The 17543-nt window shown below is 49.1% G+C and overlaps 1 protein-coding gene across 1 annotated transcript; it reads right to left on the bottom strand.

Moving 5' to 3' along the window:
- Positions 1–6099: 6099 nt before the first annotated feature.
- On the bottom strand, positions 6100–17422 carry NELFB (negative elongation factor complex member B). Its single transcript, XM_041406593.1, has 13 exons — positions 17202–17422; positions 16900–17063; positions 16614–16713; positions 15167–15397; positions 14054–14239; positions 12953–13065; positions 12021–12123; positions 10989–11084; positions 9610–9752; positions 8614–8720; positions 7598–7739; positions 6760–6868; positions 6100–6513 (listed from the first exon to the last, which is right to left on the bottom strand). The coding sequence occupies exons 1-13, from the start codon at positions 17301–17303 to the stop codon at positions 6376–6378; spliced, it is 1734 nt and encodes a 577-aa protein (XP_041262527.1). The 5' UTR covers positions 17304–17422; the 3' UTR covers positions 6100–6375.
- Positions 17423–17543: the final 121 nt, after the last annotated feature.

The following is a 17543-nucleotide window of genomic DNA, read 5'->3' as shown; positions in this document are numbered from 1 at the left end:
AAAAAGGCAGCAACAACTGGTTTTTGTTACAGTAAATCAGGATTGACCTAAACCTTGCTGCAATTTTTGGCTTTTTAGAAGGAATTCCTGAGTTTCACTGCAAAGACAATGATCTGCATTTCCCTTTTGGGGCCCAAAGGCTGCAGGATCCCTCCAGCTACCAGGGCAGACAAGTTTTGGAAACACCAAACCTCCCACACACAGGTCAAACTGAAACATCAGGACAAGGAGCTCTTGCAAGAGGCCATGAGGTCATGGCCCAAAATTCCTGTGGCATCCAAAAGGTCCAGTGACTCCCCCAGGCAGAGTCAGGCCACAAACACCTGCAAGTGCAAGTTCCTCTGCTTAGACACAGCACTGGCCAAGGTGGGCTGGAGGTCCTGGGGTCCCCAAATCCCCCAGGCAGGGCCCTGTTGGTTGCAGGGCTGTTTGCATCTCACAGCCAAAGCCCATGAATGTTGTCCTGCTGGGTGTAGGAGATGGAAAACAGATTCCCTTCCTTGCCCTTTGGCTGCTCTTCAAGGAACCTGTAAAAATCCCTCTGCAATTCTGTGATTATTCAGTGCAGACTGAGCAGAGACCACGGTGCTGGTTTGGAGAATGTGGGCTGGGAACAAACCTGCCTGTACCCACTGGAGCAGATGTTTTGCTGCTGCTGGCACCCAGGCTTGGTTTCACAAGTCACTGATGACACCTGGACCAAGGTGTGAGCTCAGGGGAATAAAGCACTGCAGCCACAGTCCTCTCTTTGCTCTCTCAGCACACCAGGGCTCCCTTCCTTCCGTGTCTGGGAGCAGAGATGAGAGTGGACACAAACTGCCAGAGCAGCTCTCAGCCTTCAGAGCAGAGAGGAAAATGGAGTTTCAGCGTTAAAAAGAACAAGGGGCTTTGCAGAATCTGTCAGCTCCTTCCACAGGCTCACATGAGTCGATAATTAACAGAAGAAAGAACAGATGCTACGAGACACATTTCTTCTGAGGTTATTTACTTGCTTCTACCTACAACTGTGCCTGAAAAAGTGGTAATATGAAACTGCATTCCTAATCACTGGGTTGCTTTGTATCAGATTGGTAATGATTCATTGCCAGGATTTTGTACACATTTCACCACTTCTTTGTTCTGTTAACCCTCATCAGGAAACTCAGCTTTGGAACAGCAAATTGATGCTGGCCTGAGGGAAAAACATTAATATTAAAACTAGAATAACAATTGTCTCCTGAGTCCTGGACTGGTTTTTTATGACAATGGCACAAGAACCAGCACGGTTTATTCTGGCTCAGGCTGGAGGGCTGGTTACAGGAATTACCACAGGAATATCTGAGGGTGGGCAGGCCCTGGCACAGGGTGCCCAGAGCAGCTGTGGCTGCCCCTGGATCCCTGGCAGTGCCCAAGGCCAGGCTGGACATTGGGGCTGGGAGCAGCCTGGGACAGTGGGAGGTGTCTCATGGCAGGGGTGGGATGGGATTTAAGGTCCCTTCCAACCCAAACTCTGCTGATTCTTTCTCCCTTTCTTGCCATAGAATGACATTCACAGAAGCTGTTGAAGGAGGACAGACTCTGATTCTCACTCCTGGGCTGCTCTCTCCACCACAGCACATGTGAGGCTGTGATCTCCCAGGGATGTTTTTCCCCTTCCCTGGGCCCAGACCCTGCTGATGAGGAGAAGCAGAGCACAGACTCACCCCGAGGTAGCTCTGTCAGCCCAGCTGAGACACCTTTGCCCCTTGTGCAATTGTTTTGCTAGAAAAGGAAGCAGGTTTCACTGCCTCCAGTTGTTCAGCCTTGTCCTCCTCTTCAAACTCCCCTGGCAGGTCCAGCAGGCTGAAATCCACCCACACAGATGGTTCAGCTGCTTTGGTGAAGTTCTCCTTCTAGCTGGACTGACCTTGTTATCTTTGGTGTGGGCTCCACGTGCTGCTGGACTCTCCTCAATTTGCTGATGATCCTTTTTGCACCACAGAGGGCAAGAACAGGGAAGGGACTTGGCAAAGAGCAGGGAATGCAGAGGATGCCCATGAATTGGAGCAACCATGTGGCAGCAGCCCTGTCTGATGTGTCCTCAGCACTGAGTGGCCCTGGGTGGAGCTGCCCTCAATCCAGGTTTTACACCCACCTGAAGCTCTGAGATGCTGATCTGCCCCTTGTTTTTAATGCTGAGCCTGGCCCTGGTGGAAGGGGAGTGCTGGCAAGGACACCCATGGGGTTCAGAGCCATGGGGAAGGAGCTTGGTCCTTGTTAACAAAACAGTCTGGAGGGGAAATTAAGGTGAGAAAGGCAAATGGAGAGAGCAGAGAGGTCACAGAAGGATCTACCAGAGCTGCAAAGACAGAAAGTGCAGAAATACTTCTTTCTCCTGCAAAGCTGCTCCATCAAGACTCCCATCCACGGACACAGCTGGAGGCACTTGTGTGCCAGGACAGGCTTCTCACTGCTGTACAAAAGGGAACATAGAGCAGCACCTGTGTGTCACCCATCAAAATGGAATAAAGGCTGGAGACCCTGGAGAGCCCTGTGTGCTCTGCCTCTGCCTCCAGAGAGACTCAGAGCACCCCGGTCCAGCCCTGCCCCACAGAGCCCTGCTGCTGGGCACCTCCAAACACACTCCTGAGACAGCCCCAGCCTGAGGAGAGCTCAAATAGCATTTAGAGCAGACAGAAACACCTTTAATGCACCTACAGGCAAAACTGGGGATGTTCTCTACCCTCAAATGGCTGAATTATACTGAAAAAGTAATTAAATAACTAAGAAAAAATTACCTCTCTCCCAGCTGAAACCAGGACAGGAGTTAAGAAGATTTTTCATGTCATTTCATTTTCTGGGCTAGATGCAACTCTTCCAAAGTTGAAGACAGGCATTCACACCCAAGGAGCTGGATAAGGGAAACTTCTCTTTTACATGGGAAGTTACAAACCAAATTCCCCACCACACGTAATTCACCAGAATTAACCTAAAGGAGACTTCAAAGCCTGAATCTTGGAGCAGCTCTGCCAGAAAAGTCTCTTAGAGAGAGATAACTCAGTTTTCTGCTGTGCAGCAGCTGCTCCTGCCTTTTTCAGACACTCCTTTCAATGTTCATCTTCCCTCCAGCCATCTGCACCACTTCCCATTCATTGTTCCCAACCATTTTCCAGGGGGTGCAGTGCCCACAGCACCAGGAACAGGGTGTTCTGCCCAGGAGCAGATGCTCTGGAGCATCCAGGAGCATGAGGATGCCTGAAAATGGCTTCAGTTGTCCACCTCTTGTAATCCTGTAAATCACAGCCCAGCTGAACCTGAAGAGCCTCACTGAGTTCCTCTGATCCCTCAGGAAAACCCACAGACCTGAATTCTTTGTAAAAATTCTCTCTGCAGTCGGGCTCAGTGGGTTTGGAGAGAATGCACGGTTTGTTCGTGCCGCAGGGATCCCACCCGTGCTGTACAAACTGTCACCTCCAAGTGTGAGCAGGGAGGATTCCAGCTCCCGGTGCCAGTCCGGGAGGATTTCGGGGCACGCAAGGCTGCACCACCCTCTAGTGCACACCCACAGCAGTGCCTGTGCTGAAGGACTGGGAGAAAATTCCCTAATCCAGCCCGGCTGAGCCTCCCCCGGAGCTGGGCCGGCAGAAGGGAGAGAACTCCTCTGAGAGGGAACCCCAGAGCAGAACCAAGGGTATCCTGGCCTTGGCACAGGGAAAAGCCACTGCCCTGCACCCCAGCACTGTGCACGGGCAGCACCCTGCACCCCATATCCCTGCAGCCCAGATCTCTGGAATCCCAGACCCCACACCCTCAGATCCCTGGAATTCCAGACCCTGCACATCCAGCACCCTGCAGCCCACACCCTGTATCCTTGGAATTCCAGACTCTGCACATCAAGCACTTTGCACCCCATACCCTGTATCCTTGGAACTCCAGACTCTGCACATCCAGCACCCTGTACCCCACATCCCTGGATTCCTAGCAGCCCAGACCCTGCACCCCACAACCCTGGATCCCTAGCAGCCCAGATCCCAAGAATCCCAGATCCTGCACATCCACACCCCTAGATCCCTGGAATCCCAGCCCCTGCAGCCCAGTGCAGCCAGCTCAACTCCTGACATGCTGGGTTTACCTACACAGCAGGAGTCTGTGTGATTCCTGGCACAGGAATCTCAAAACATGGAAGATTTTCACTACCAAAATGTGCAAGCAGGAGATGTTCATTACTAAAATTGTTTTCTGGAAATTGTTTCTCTTCTCACTCTTGAGCAGCAGCAGGCTAGGAGAGCATGGACTGGCAGCCACTCCCTCTCAGCTGCCCAGCTCTCCCCTTCTCAGCCAAACTTGCTACCAGCACTGGGAATGGCCAGTTCATATTCTGGGACTGTTTCTTCATGGATGTACAACACTGGGAAAATCACCATTGTGTGTGACAGTTCTGCAGGTACAGACCTTTGTACCAAGCAGTAAAAAAATAACCATGTTGGATGACAAATTCCTGCTGCAGGAGAGCACCACCACATCAGCCTTGGGATATGAGGAACCTCAAGTGACCAAGAGAATCCCCAAAACAATCCTAAAATAACCTCCAAGTCTGAGCACAGCATGGGCCTGAGCAGGTTCACGGCCAAGGTTTGGCAGCAGTGTGGAATGTTTTTTGGTCTAAGTTACCAGGACAGTTTACACGGTTTGAAACCAAAACTCTGCAGGAAAGACCCAGCTGTTACACCCAGATCCTGTTTCCAACAAATCCAGTATCAGAAGTGCTGAGAGGCTCCCAAAGGCAGCCCTAACCCCTGGAGCTGCAGTGGAGACAAGAGGAACATGGGAAATGTGGGATACAGGACAGTTGCACCTGTGTCAAACACAAACATCTCCCACCTTCCCTGTTCCCCCCCAGGGTATCACGAGTTCACCAAAGGAATAAAAAAGCACCAGTGTGGTGAAGGGAGGGTGTCACTGCCCTCACACAGCATTTCTGAGCTCAGGAGGAAGAAAACCACACAGAGGGGGAGGAAGCAGCACTGGGGAGGGAGTTCCACCCCTCTACTTAACTACTGTGTTTGTTTGGCTTTTTTGGATACAGCTTCAGGAAACAGAAGAGTCTCCTGAGCATGACCTGGCACTCAAGAGTGCTCAACTCCCAGGAAACAAGAGCTGATGGGGGAAAAAAAGGAGGTTTAGGCTGGGTATCAGGACAAGGTTCTTTCCTCAGAGGGTGGTTGGGCACTGAACAGGTCCCTGCACACTCCAGCTGAGGCAGAAACAAAAGCAGAAGTGGAACAGAAACAGTGACACAAGTGAGCCATGAAGAACAGGCCTGCCAGCCTGGAGAAGAGAAGCTTTGGGTGACCCAACTGCAACCTTCCAGTGCCTGAAAGGAGCCTTCAGGGAAGGTGGAGAGACTCTTTACAAGGGCTTGGAGTGAGAGGACACAGGGAAGGCTTCCACGGCCAGAGGGCAGGGATGGATGGGATATTGGGCAGGAATTGCTCCCTGGCAGGGTGGGCAGGCCCTGGCACAGGGTACCTGCTGGATCCCTGGCAGTGCCCAAGGCCAGGTTGGACACTGGGGCTTGGAGCAGCCTGGGACAGTGGGAGGTGTCCATGGCAGGGTTGGGACTGGATGATCTGAAAGGTCCCTTCCAACCCAGGAAATGTCTATGATTCTATTTTTTCACAAACTGAATCTCACTCCACCTACACTCAAGACCTACTGTCACTGAGGAACATCAGAGCCTTGCTCTTTGTAACTGGCTCCACGACTCACTTCATGCTACTCCTTTGAAGAAAAGTTGGGAGGAAAGGGGAGAGACTGGTTCAATTTCTGCCTCTCTTTGTGAAAGTTCATCTGAGAAGAGGCTGTTGACTGCTGCCCTGGTTGGTGGCAGCACTGGACACCTCTGACAGTGCAGCACATCTTACCATGTGCCACAAGAGCTGGAACCTCAAACAGGAACTGGTTTCAGTGGAGCTCATCTCCTCTGACTCTTCCTCCTCTTGAGCATCTTGTCCAGAGACCCCGAGGGGCACACCAAGGCCAAAGGAAGTCATGATCAGCCTCAAGAGCCCACACCACCTGCTCAGCCACACCAGGGCTCCACACTCACTGAGCAGAGTTTAAAAACATAGGATGCTAAGCTTAAAAATATGCATGTTCTTTTTTTCTTTTAAAAATGTACAGTCAGATTTCAAGTGGACCTACAAGAAGACACTCAGCTATCTTTAAGAAAAGTCAACCTTGCAATGCACTGCGTACAGTTTTCTAACCAGCCAGAGCCAGTGAGTTGGGGGAACTGCAGCGTTTCCTGAAGGAGCTTCAGTGGCTTTGTTTTTGTTTCCACCACGTGGGCAGAGACACTCAGAAGGCAGCACAGGCTCAGCTCCTCTCCCCTCAGTCCTGCCCTGCAGCCCCAGCTCAGCGTGAGGCTGGAGTGGGCACGGTGGGCAGGGGCAGCTCCATGGAGGGAGTCTCAGTCACTTCAGCTGGGCTGGGCTTGCGGAGCTCCAGTTTCTCACTGAGCTGGTTGTAAAGCTCCTTCACAGCTTCCCCACTCTGCAGGACAAGAATCAGGGATGGGGAAACAGGACAGTCACACTCCATTCTAGCCAGAGCACCAAGTGAGCTTCACCCTGTGTGTTCAACACAAACCAACACAGGAGGAGGAAGCGACAAGGCAATTAAAATGGCCACAGCCTGGAACACTTGGAAAGCAGAGCTTGTGTTCCATTAAACAATGTCTGGAAAGGCAGCTGCTTTCACTTGCAATCAGTAATCCCCTTCTCCTGCTTCCCTTCCTACCTGCTTGGTGGGCTCCAAAGCTTTCTGGAGAGACTCCAGTTTGGCTGGGGCCACTTTGTGATGCAGATGCAGCAGCAGCCTGAGCACATGTCTGTGCACGTTCTCCTTCCTGCAAGAGCCATTTGAAAGCACAGTAACCAAGACAAATACCTTGAGAACAAGGAAGCCAGAGCAACAGAATAATTCACCTCACCACAGACTTTGTTGTAATTATCCAAAACCCCTGAGAATTGGAGCTTCTGTAAGGGGCTAACTTAATATAAGCACTAACACTGCCTTAGACCTTCAAGGATTAAAGGAATTATTCAACAGGAGTGGATTACCTGCACAACTGTGAGGAGGGAGGGGGAGATTTTTAAGCATAGAGTGTGTGGAGGAAGAAGCAGCAGATGCTGCTGTGCTCCAGCAGTAATTTCAGCCACGTTTCTGGAAGCTTTCTGGAGGCTGAACTTGTCTGCAGGCCACCAGCTAAGCCAGAGTGATTGACCAGAGGTAACATCAGACTTTTGCACACTACTGATACTGCGAAGACCTGAAGTTAACTCTACATAGCCAGAGCTACTGCAAAGCCTGAAGGATATTCTCCTTTGCAACTCCACCTTAGGGATAATGAATAGCAGTTTAGATATAATTCACAGTCAAGACATAACCATTTTGCTGATAAAAACTTCATCCCAAAACATACACCTTTCCTTAAAGGAAAACAGCATCAGGCTGATGTTTCCACTGCTTGTGAAGAATTTGGTGAACTACTAAACTACTGTTCAAAGCAGTAAAAGCTCAGTAAAAGTCAGGCATTCTGTAAGCTCCCTCTCTCCAGTGGAAATATCTGCTTTACCTGGAGCAGGCAGTGAGGAAGAAGCCATCAAAGAGACTGGTGCAGAACTCCTCGAGTGCAAACTCATCACTGAGCAGGGTGAGGTTACCAGTGAGCAGGTGCAGGAAAATGTCACTGAAGGCCAAGTCACTGAATGTCTCAACTATGAAACATGGAAGAGACAGAGACTGACAAGGATGTGTCAAAACCTGTCCACAGAGCTCCTGTTCCTGCTGAAAACCCTGCAGTGAGGTTTCATCATAGAATGGTTTGGGTTGGAAAGGACCTTAAAACTCATCCAGTGCTACCCCCTGGCACCGTCAGGGACACCTCCCACTGTCCCAGGCTGCTCCCATCCCTGTCCAGCCTGGCCTGGGACACTGCCAGGGATCCAGGGGCAGCCACAGCTGCTCTGGGCACCCTGTGCCAGGGCCTCTCCCCTCTCACAGGGAAGAATTTCTTCCCAATATCTAATGTAAGCCCACTTCCTTTCAGTCATTTTTTTCTCATTTCCTTTGGTAACAGGCAGCCCAGGCAGGTGGCTTTGATCCTTCAGACATAAAAGATCAGGAGCAGATTGCTCCAGAGCTCTGCTGCAATTCATCCCAGAGGAGACATTGAACAAGATAATACTGATGAAAAAATTAAGGCTGTGTTCAGTCCTATTTTGTTACCAGTTTTTCCACACACAAAGCCAAGTCCCAGCAACTTCTGGCCACCTGCAATCACTGTGGGCAGCAGCAGAATTGGGGCACCTGCTCTGTTATCCTTCAGATTCATTCCAAATGGTTCTCAACTGATCTCATTGTTAATGGAGGCCTTGATGTAAGGAACCACTGACCTCAGCACTGCCCCTAAACTCTCACATCAGCAGAAAATTGCAGAACTCAAACACTCCTGCAAGGACTCACAACTAAGTCACCAGAAGAGCCAAAGGCAGAACATCATGTCCCTGGCCTGACATCCCTGTCACTCCAGGTTTAGTGGCCTCTTGGGTGTCCAATACAAGGCAAACAGAAGATAAGACAAAAACTTACCTAGTGCTGGCAGGAGCCTCAGAAAAGCATTCTTGTTCCTCTGTTTGGTGATGTGGAGGATGTAATACAGCCCAATCTCACAAGCTATTCTGTTCTCCTGCAGGAACCTGTTATGGCACAAGCAAGGTTTATTCATCAATAAAGCTTTTTTTTTTTTTAATTCTTAATTTTAAGAGGTTTAAAGAGGTTTTGGGATAGTTATCAAGCAGTGGCTAACCTCAAACCCAGTGAAGAGCAGCTATTCAGTGAGTGAGCAGATGGATCATCCCTATTTTCACTACCACACTCCAGAAAAACTGAACATTCAGCAAACAGCTGGATTCAACTGCCAACATTTATAATGTATTCCTGATAACAGTGCTGTTCAAAATGGGCCTTAGAAGAAGCCCAAATACTCAAAAATTATACAAAATCCAATAATGTTTTAGTCTTCCAAAAGTCAAACATCAACACTGGAGAGGAGAGCACAACTCCCAGGACCCAGTATCCCAGATTCTGGCACACAGACAAGAACTGTGCTAGAAATCAGTGGAAGAGCTGAACACAGCAGAGCACACAGAGGTTCTAATCATCTTTCTGATGTCCCTGGAGTGAGAGGTTGTCAACAGATAGAGGGTGGGTGTCAAAAATGCCAACTTTATGATACAATAGTGCTCTTCAACATAGGCACTCATCCAGCTGCACCCAAATATCACCCAAAACTCAGCATTCATTGCCTGGGAAGCTGAACAGAAACACCAAATACTCTCATATATTCAATATTCAATGAGAGAATGGTCCATTATAGGAAATATTACTTTATGTAGATAAATTTTATTTGAGGGAGCACAAGGGAAACCTGTTTTGTTAAAAATAAAGATCAAACTTGATGAATTAGCACTGAATCTCATCCCAGGAAGCCTTGCCTTTAGCACAGGCAGCTTTCCCCTGCCAGCTCTGGCTGGCTCCCTGCTGCTTTGGTGCCAGACCCTGCAGTGGGTGGGGCCAGGCACCTACTTGGTGAAAGCCTCGGGAATGGCGCTGGGGTACGGGATTGGTCCCTTCTCCTCCGAGGGCAGCTTCTGATCCACAGTGAAGGTGTGGTCATCCACCACAAAGGACATCAGCAGGGGCAGGAACCTGGTGATCAGCTCGGCTTCCTTGGAGGGAGGGAAGGACAGAGGGAAGAGAACAAAGCCATCATCGGTCACATTATGCCACCCGATGGTCCTGAAGTGCTGTGACACAAGCAAGGCAGTGTGAGGAGCCTCATCCTACACTGAGGAAAACCCGCTTATAGACATCCAGTTTCAGTCAAAATTCCTGAATAATTCACTTCCACACATTCCACGGTAATTAGGAAAACTGTACTTCATCTCACTACAGGAACACTCCTGCTCAAACCCTTCCATGGACGATTGTGTTGCATTTCTTCTGAGAGGCCCTTCCCAGCATGGCTCCAGGCATGGGATGTGCTCAGGATGACCTCAAACTGCTGATATCAACAATCACTGACTCCCAGCACCGCCCAGGCTTATTTGTGGTAACACAACCACAAACAAAACAGACTTTAAAGACTGATTCAGAGACTCCCTTTGGGAAAAAACTGAGCATTTTCCCTTATAGGTTCATGAGAGAGCATAAATCACAGCACTACCTTCAGAATTACTGGTCACTCTCACTGCTGCAGTCCCAGCATCGTGCACACCCTCCCTGGGTGAATTTAAATATCCCAGCAGCCAGGAGTGAATGCATTCTGGAGACTTCAAATGTGCCCCTAGATGTTTATAAAACATTTACTGCCTTATAGTTGAGAACAGAAACAGCAAATTCCTCCTGAGGAACAGCCCTGCTGTGCAACACCAAGGTTGGCCCTCCTGCCCTCAGCTGAACTACACCAGGGATTCCTGGAACACTGGGAAAGGATTTTCAAAGCATGGAAAGATTACAGTTCCATGTACACATTAAACTGCTGTAACAGAGAGCTGGGAGGGAAAAAAACATTTTTCTTGTCAATGAAAAGCTTCTGAACTGCTACCAGAGTTTGAGACCAGTCCTGGAAATCCTGCTTTCCTCATGCAAGACGTGTTTTACAAACCTATCAGTTGTGTGCAAGATTCCAGGAAAAATGACAGAGCAATGAGCAACCAGTGGAGTATTTAACAGAGGTACAGGCTGGTTTTAAAGCAGTAAGGACCAGGCACCCATGAAAATAAAAAGGTGGGTAATGGAAGCTCTCAGCATGTCCAGAACAGCTGCTCTGTGACCACTGTTTTTTCCCAAGAAAGCTCTGATGAGACATTTGAAGAACAAATGTTTAATCAGGAATGCAATAAAATAATAACAAGTCTAAATTTGATTAAATGTGTTAAATTCTTAACATCAAAAGGGCTCACCATTTTTGGTTCCTTGAAGACTTGGCTGTCAATCATGTCCCAGGCCCCCTGTCCCAAAGACAGCATCCTAAGGAGCAGCAGCAGATCCGGGCTTTCCTCCAATGTTAAGGGGAGAAGAAAAACAGCTATTTTGATCTTCACATGAGATATTTATTTGGAAGCAGAGGTTTATATTCAAAGCTGTTCTGGATTAGCAGCTTTGTCCAAGACTGCTAAAGGCATTCAGTTCAAGTTAATTGAAAACTGATCCTCAAATGGGCATCAAGTAACTGCCACACCTCAGGGTTTGGGGGGAGTTATAAATTTATAATGCACCAGGAAGTTTGCAGCCACCTGAGCACATATTTTTAAAATGTGTCCAGCCCAATTAGTGCACTAGAATATAATGTGTGAGAGGACAAACCAAGTCATCTCAGCAGAAGAAAGGAGGAGAAAGGGTGTGTAAGAATGGATTGTTTGTGTCCTGAAACCCAAATGACTTTCAGTCTTAAACTGTCACAAGGAAGTTGCTCCATGCAACAAGAACATTTAACAACTCAGGGATAAAACAGCAAGTGGCTGCCATTGTTCAGACACCTGTCAGGTTGCCATTCTTTAACCCTTCAGCTCCTCCTGCAGACTCCACTTGCAGGAATTGTGTTTTATCTCAGCCACCAGACCAGAACTGTGCAAACAAACCCATGGCATTCATGGTGGCAGGAGAAAAGTGCTGCTGTCAGACAAACTGACAGAGGGACAAAGCAGGGAGGCACAGATTCTACATATTATTCTGTATTTGCACAGCTGCCAGCCAGAACGAGCCATGCAAAGAATTCATGGTCAGTTTGGAGAGTTCCAAAATGCCCACCATGTCCAAAGAGCTCCTGCAGAGCTCTGCAGCAGGTGCTGCAAATGGACAGGAATCACGTTTCCCTTGTTCCAACTGCCACATTTGGGAACTTAATGAGACTTGGATGGTGCCACTCCTTCCCTGATGGCTGCCAGTCAGCCTAGAGCACAGTTCAGTTTAGCTACAAAAGCTACAATGCTTACCCTGGGTAAAGTGTCCTGCCCAACCAGGTCTTGCAGGTGCCTTATGGTGCTCAAGGCTAAGGTGTTGATGGCAAAAGGATCACACAGGATCATTGATAAGTCCCTGAGAAGAAGTAAAAACCCAACACTTATCATACATAACCAACAACCCCATTGTACAGTTCCAAACCCAGCTGTGTGCACCTGATGAACCTCGTCCTGCCTTGTAAAGAAATAACATTCATGGTGGTTTTGATGTGAAAGAGCACAAACAACAATTGCTGAACATCTTCTGCACTGAGATCAAGCACAAAATCCCCCACAGCCAGTTGAAGGTTTGCTGGGAGACAGCCCACAGGCAGTGGAGCCCTGGTGGCCCCAGCTCTTCCATCTGACAGGTTTTAAGCATCTCCAGAGTGCTGAGGACTCCAGAGTGCTGAGGACAGAAAGGTCTCCGAGGCTTTTGGAAAACAACAAGTAAAAGTAAATTCTTAAATAGTTTAAAATACCAATGGACAAAATCTGAAAGTACCAGCTAAATAAAATACTCTGAGGGCAACCTTCCAGAAACCTAAATGTACCAGATCACAGCAGGGTTGTCATTTGAAGCTAATGAAGTACTTTAACTGACAAATGTCTCCAGCCCATTTTCTCTGGGTTTAAAGCCAAACAAGTCATTCGTAATAAGTTATTCTGATGCCTTAAGAAAGGCTCCTGAATTTTGTTATGAGGCCACAGCTGAGACTCAAGGGTGGCAAGTGAAGCAGTGCAAGCTCTGCCACCAGGAGAGTGGGTGCTTGGCTGTGCCCCAGTGCACGGAGGGATGTTTGGGATGTGCCTGCACAGAGGGGCTGCTGGAGGTCTGCTGGCTTTAGGGAAGAATTAGCACCTGTCAGATGTTGAGTGCTAGGAAGCCATTTTCAGTTTCCCAAGGAACAGCCCCAGTGCCTTACCCCAACACTTGTTCTTGTCCTTTCTTCACCCCATCCAGGAATCCTTGCAATTCCCGAGCTCTCTTGTTGTCCACGAACTTCTCGCGAATGCAGGCGTCCAGGCACCAGGTGAACTGCCAGCAAATGGAGGGAGCTTTATGAACTCATTAAAGCAGCAATAAAACTCATGATGTCAGAAAACAGGCTAGAATGACCTCGAAATATCTGCAATTGAGATGCTTCATTAGTGCACCTAGGCATAGTACCACTGGTGACAAACAGAGGTCAGAAAGGCCAACACCCCAAAAGGAGGTTAGGAATGCCCTGGGAAGTTAACCTGAGGTCACTTTCTGCACTTCCAGGGAAGACATTCCCTAGCAATTAAGGATTAGGCATTTATTAAATCCACCACTGCCCTGCACACCTGTGGATTTACACAAGTAGGAGACTGAGAAAGCAGCATCACTTAGAAATAAAATGTAGTTTATTTTGGCCATTGCAATAGCACTCCCACTGTCTAAATAAAGGAAAATTGACAGTGGAGGTGTTCCTGCTTTAGAGCTGTATTACTGAACTATCTTTAAAGCAGAATACTTGTAAAACTTAACAACTACTTCAGAGAAAAGGCCTTGCTCCAGGTCAGTGATGCTACCATGAACAAGGGGCCAGTAGCAAGATCCTGCTGTGACATTACCACATCTGTCACTTCCCAATATTTGAACAGTTTCATGTTTTCATTCATGTTTCATGTTTTCATTCAATATTCAAAGAATTTACTGTTACAGTTTACTGACAGATGGAGCATATCCACAAATGGGAGGGAAGCCTGGAGTAAGAACCTGGGGCCAGCTGATGGTTTTTTATTATTTTTGCAGCATCTACATAGAACAGATGTCAGATTAGACATTGCTTTTAACACTGCCAAAGTACCCTAAATTTGAATGATGCATGGGTTATGAAATGAAAGCAAACTTCCGGTTAACCAAGATGAAGTTTTCACCCAAAGGTCCAAGGAATGTAAGATGACATTCAGGTTCAAGGTCTGATCTCTCTTTACAGAGAGGACTCATCTTCTCTGGGCTTCCTCCAGAAAATTCTCCACCTGCCCCACATGACTGGTACCTTGTGGCAGGGATCAACAGTGCAGATCTCACTGATCTCCAGGTCATGCAGTGACATGAGGAGCTCTGCCCTGAGCGTGCAGTAATGGACGTTCCTGGTGCGCAGGAACAGGGTCCTGAGGAACTGCAGCACCATGTCGTAGAGCTTCACGTTCTTGCCGATCATCTGCGTCAGCTTCTGCACCACCTGGGCTCAGAGGGAAACGGGGGCTCAGCACCAAGAGGTGCTCTCATTCTACACACACACAAATGTAAATCAGTTATGTTACATGATTTACCAAGGCTGAAGCATCTGCAGGGACATGAGGTCCTGAAGAGGAACTGTTTACCCCAAGATTTCCAAGAGCATTTGTTCAAGAGATGTTCACCAAATCTTCAACAGCCATAACCTGTTTTTGTCTCAACCCACCAGTTTCTTTCTTCTACCCTTCTGATTCTCCCTCCATCCCCTCAAGGGGAGTGACCAAGTGGAGGTGTGGTGCTGAGTGTCCAGCTGAGGTTAAAGCACAACTCTGCAGTGCAAACCTGGAGTAAATTGCACCAGGGCACTTACACCAAATGATTTTGAAAGTAAAACAGGCCTAAAACAACCCTTCATAACAGATGTGCTGCCTTCTCTGAAATTAAAGCTTTATACTGCCTTAATTTAATTAATCTTTTCTGGATGCTAATTAACTTACAACTTACATACTTAAAAAAAAAAAAAAAAGCAACTTCAGTTAAGCTATGTCCACTAAAAAAGGTCCCAAGAAAGAAAATTAAATTTAACATATCAGCATACTCAAACTGATGTGATAAGAGATGTTCAGTTTTCAGAACAGCTGAAGTGCATTAAAACCAGACTGAACAACAGAGAAAAAAATCTGCCCTTTCTTTTTTTGAAGTGCCTAAACAGCTAAGAACATTCATCATTTATTACACAACAACTAAAATAATTCATGCTGTTTTCATCAAGATGTGTAGGAGAAAATGGCCTGGTGTTTGTTGCAGAGAGTTTGTTCAGCTGAACTTCAGCAGTGAAGGTGGGCAGAAGAAAACAATCCAGGTTTGTGATGGCTGACTGAAAGCTGGTAAATTCCCCTCACCAGCATTGTGAGGGTTTCCTTCTCCTTACCTCTCCTTGACGTCTTGTTTTGGGAGATGGACTGAAGAAATTTTGCAAGAAGGAAATATCATTGCTGAAGAGAATGTTCTCCTTCTCCAGGATGTATTGCTTCAGCAGGGGTGACACCTCATCCCCAAAGAGAGCCTGGTTGTCCTGCCAGATCTGCCTCTTCACCTCCACAGCACAGGCCTTGTACAGGTCCTTATCAGCCATCACCAGCTTCAGCTTCTTCTCAGGGACCTGCAATGCCCAGAGCAGTTACACAGTGAGCAGCACCTCACTGCCTGCCTGTCCATGGAACCATCTAAATCATGGAATCACAGAATGTCTTGAGCTGGGAGGGACTGAAGGGATCACCCAGCCCAGCCCCTGTCCCTGCCCAGACCCCCCAACAAGCCCACCCTGGGCATCCCTGGCAGCGCTGTCCAAAGGCTCCTGGAGCTCTGGCAGCCTCGGGGCCGTGCCCATTCCCTGGGGAGCCTGGGCAGCGCCAGCACCCTCTGGGGGAAGAACCTTGCCCTGATCTCCAGCCTGAGCTGCCCTGGCCCAGCCCCAGCCGTGCCCTGGCTCCTGTCCCTGTCCCCGAGCAGAGATGGGAGCTGCCCCTCGGGAGGAGCTGCAGCCCCGGGGAGCTCAGCCCTCACTCTGCTCAGCTGAACAATGCCAGAGCCCTCAGCTGCTCCTCACGGGCCCCTCCAGACCCTTCCCCATCCTTTCACCATTTTCCAACAGCTTTAGATGTTTTTTATCTCGTACCCAAACAGCCCCAGGACTCAAGGTGAGGCTGCCCCAGCACAGAGCAGAGCAGGACAATCCTCTCCATGCCCTGATCCCCACCTCAGGCAGTCTGGGCATTCACCCACCTGGTGCAGCAGTAGACCAGCCCTAAGAGACTTCAACAACCAAATCACACACCCTTAATTCTTTCAAGGAAGAAAAAAGATCTACTTTAAATCTCCAGTGCTGAGATTTAAGGTGATATTTCCAAACTCAGTAATTTGCTGAAGTTCCAGCAGTGTTTTGAGTCCATTACCTTGAATGCAATATGATGCTTTTAATAAGAACAATCCTAGAGATTTTTGTTTCACAGATCTGATTCTCCCTCCTGACTACTTTTAATTGCACTCTTCAAATCTTACCTTCCACTTGTCAGAGATTTGTAAATCAGCTGTGGAAAAATTCACCTATCAGCAAACTTGGCTTTTTAGGAAGCTGCATGGATTGAAGGAAATAGGGAAATAGTCTTGTCTGATTATGAAAAGGTGAAATGCTTTTTGAATTAGTCCACTGAGCTACTAGCAGACACAAGAATGTACTGAATCCTGAGTCAGTCCCTGACACTGAGCAACACCTGCAGCAGGAGCAGAGGGAGCAGAGCCCACCTGCCAGAGGCACACCAGAGATGGCACACCAGTGACACACCAAGTCACACCAGCCAACCAGTGCAGTGTCCCACCTTGGGCAAGTGCTTCATGACACACATGACCACGGGCTGTATCGAGGGCATCTTGACCAGGGAAAAGCTCTTCTCTAGGAGATCTTCCAGCTTCTTGTATCTGAAATCATGGAAAAACACGAGACTAGGTACCATGCAGCAGCAAAGGAACAAAGTGGCCACCCCAAAGTCTCTGGAACTCAGTCCCTGAGGAAGCCAACTCTCCTTTAGAGAAGTCACCCATCCACTGCATTTTCACACACAGCTCCCAGCCCACTCCAAGGAATCAAGGACACTGCTGACAAACCTCTCCTCGACCTTCCCCTCCAAAGCGATGGCAGAGACTCTCTCCAGCAGCTTCTCCCGCAGCTCATCGAACACGGACTGGTGGAACTCGAGCCGGGGGGTGCCGTGCAGGTCCAGGAAGGGCAGGGCATACTGCAGCGAGGGCAGCAGCACCCCGTTCTCCGTCTGCAACACAACCGCAGAGAGAACTCACAACGGCACTCAGGATAACAAAGGAAGCCAGGAAAAGCCCAGACAGCACTGGGGGCCGTCCCTGTGCTCCCTGTCCCCGCACAGCCCGGCCCCACACGGCACCCAGCGCACCTGGAACTGCTCGATGGCCTTCAGCGGCTCCGTGCAGTTCGTGAGGGTCTCCTTGAGATCCTCGCCGTTGGCCACTCCCAGCTCCTGCAGCCCCGCGTACATGTCGGCCTGGCCGGGTCCGCGGGGCCGCTCCCGCCTCAGCTCCCGCTCCCGATCCCGGCCCCGTTCCCGATCCCGTTCCCGGCCCCGATCCCGCCTCAGCTCCCGCCCCGGCTCCGCGCGGTCCGCCCCGGCCCGCTCCCGCCGCGCGCGGGCCCCGCGCCGCAGCACCAAGGTTCCGCCGCAGCAAGGTTCCGCGGCGGCTGCCCTGGGTGTCCCCGGGCTCCCCGCGGCCACAGCGGC

The sequence above is a fragment of the Onychostruthus taczanowskii genome, unplaced genomic scaffold (genome assembly GCF_017590055.1).
Source record: "Onychostruthus taczanowskii isolate IOZ18803 unplaced genomic scaffold, ASM1759005v1 scaffold25, whole genome shotgun sequence".
Lineage (NCBI taxonomy): Eukaryota > Metazoa > Chordata > Aves > Passeriformes > Passeridae > Onychostruthus > Onychostruthus taczanowskii.
The sequence above is the reverse complement of the archived record's forward strand: the minus strand, read 5'-3'. Positions and strand labels throughout refer to the sequence as shown.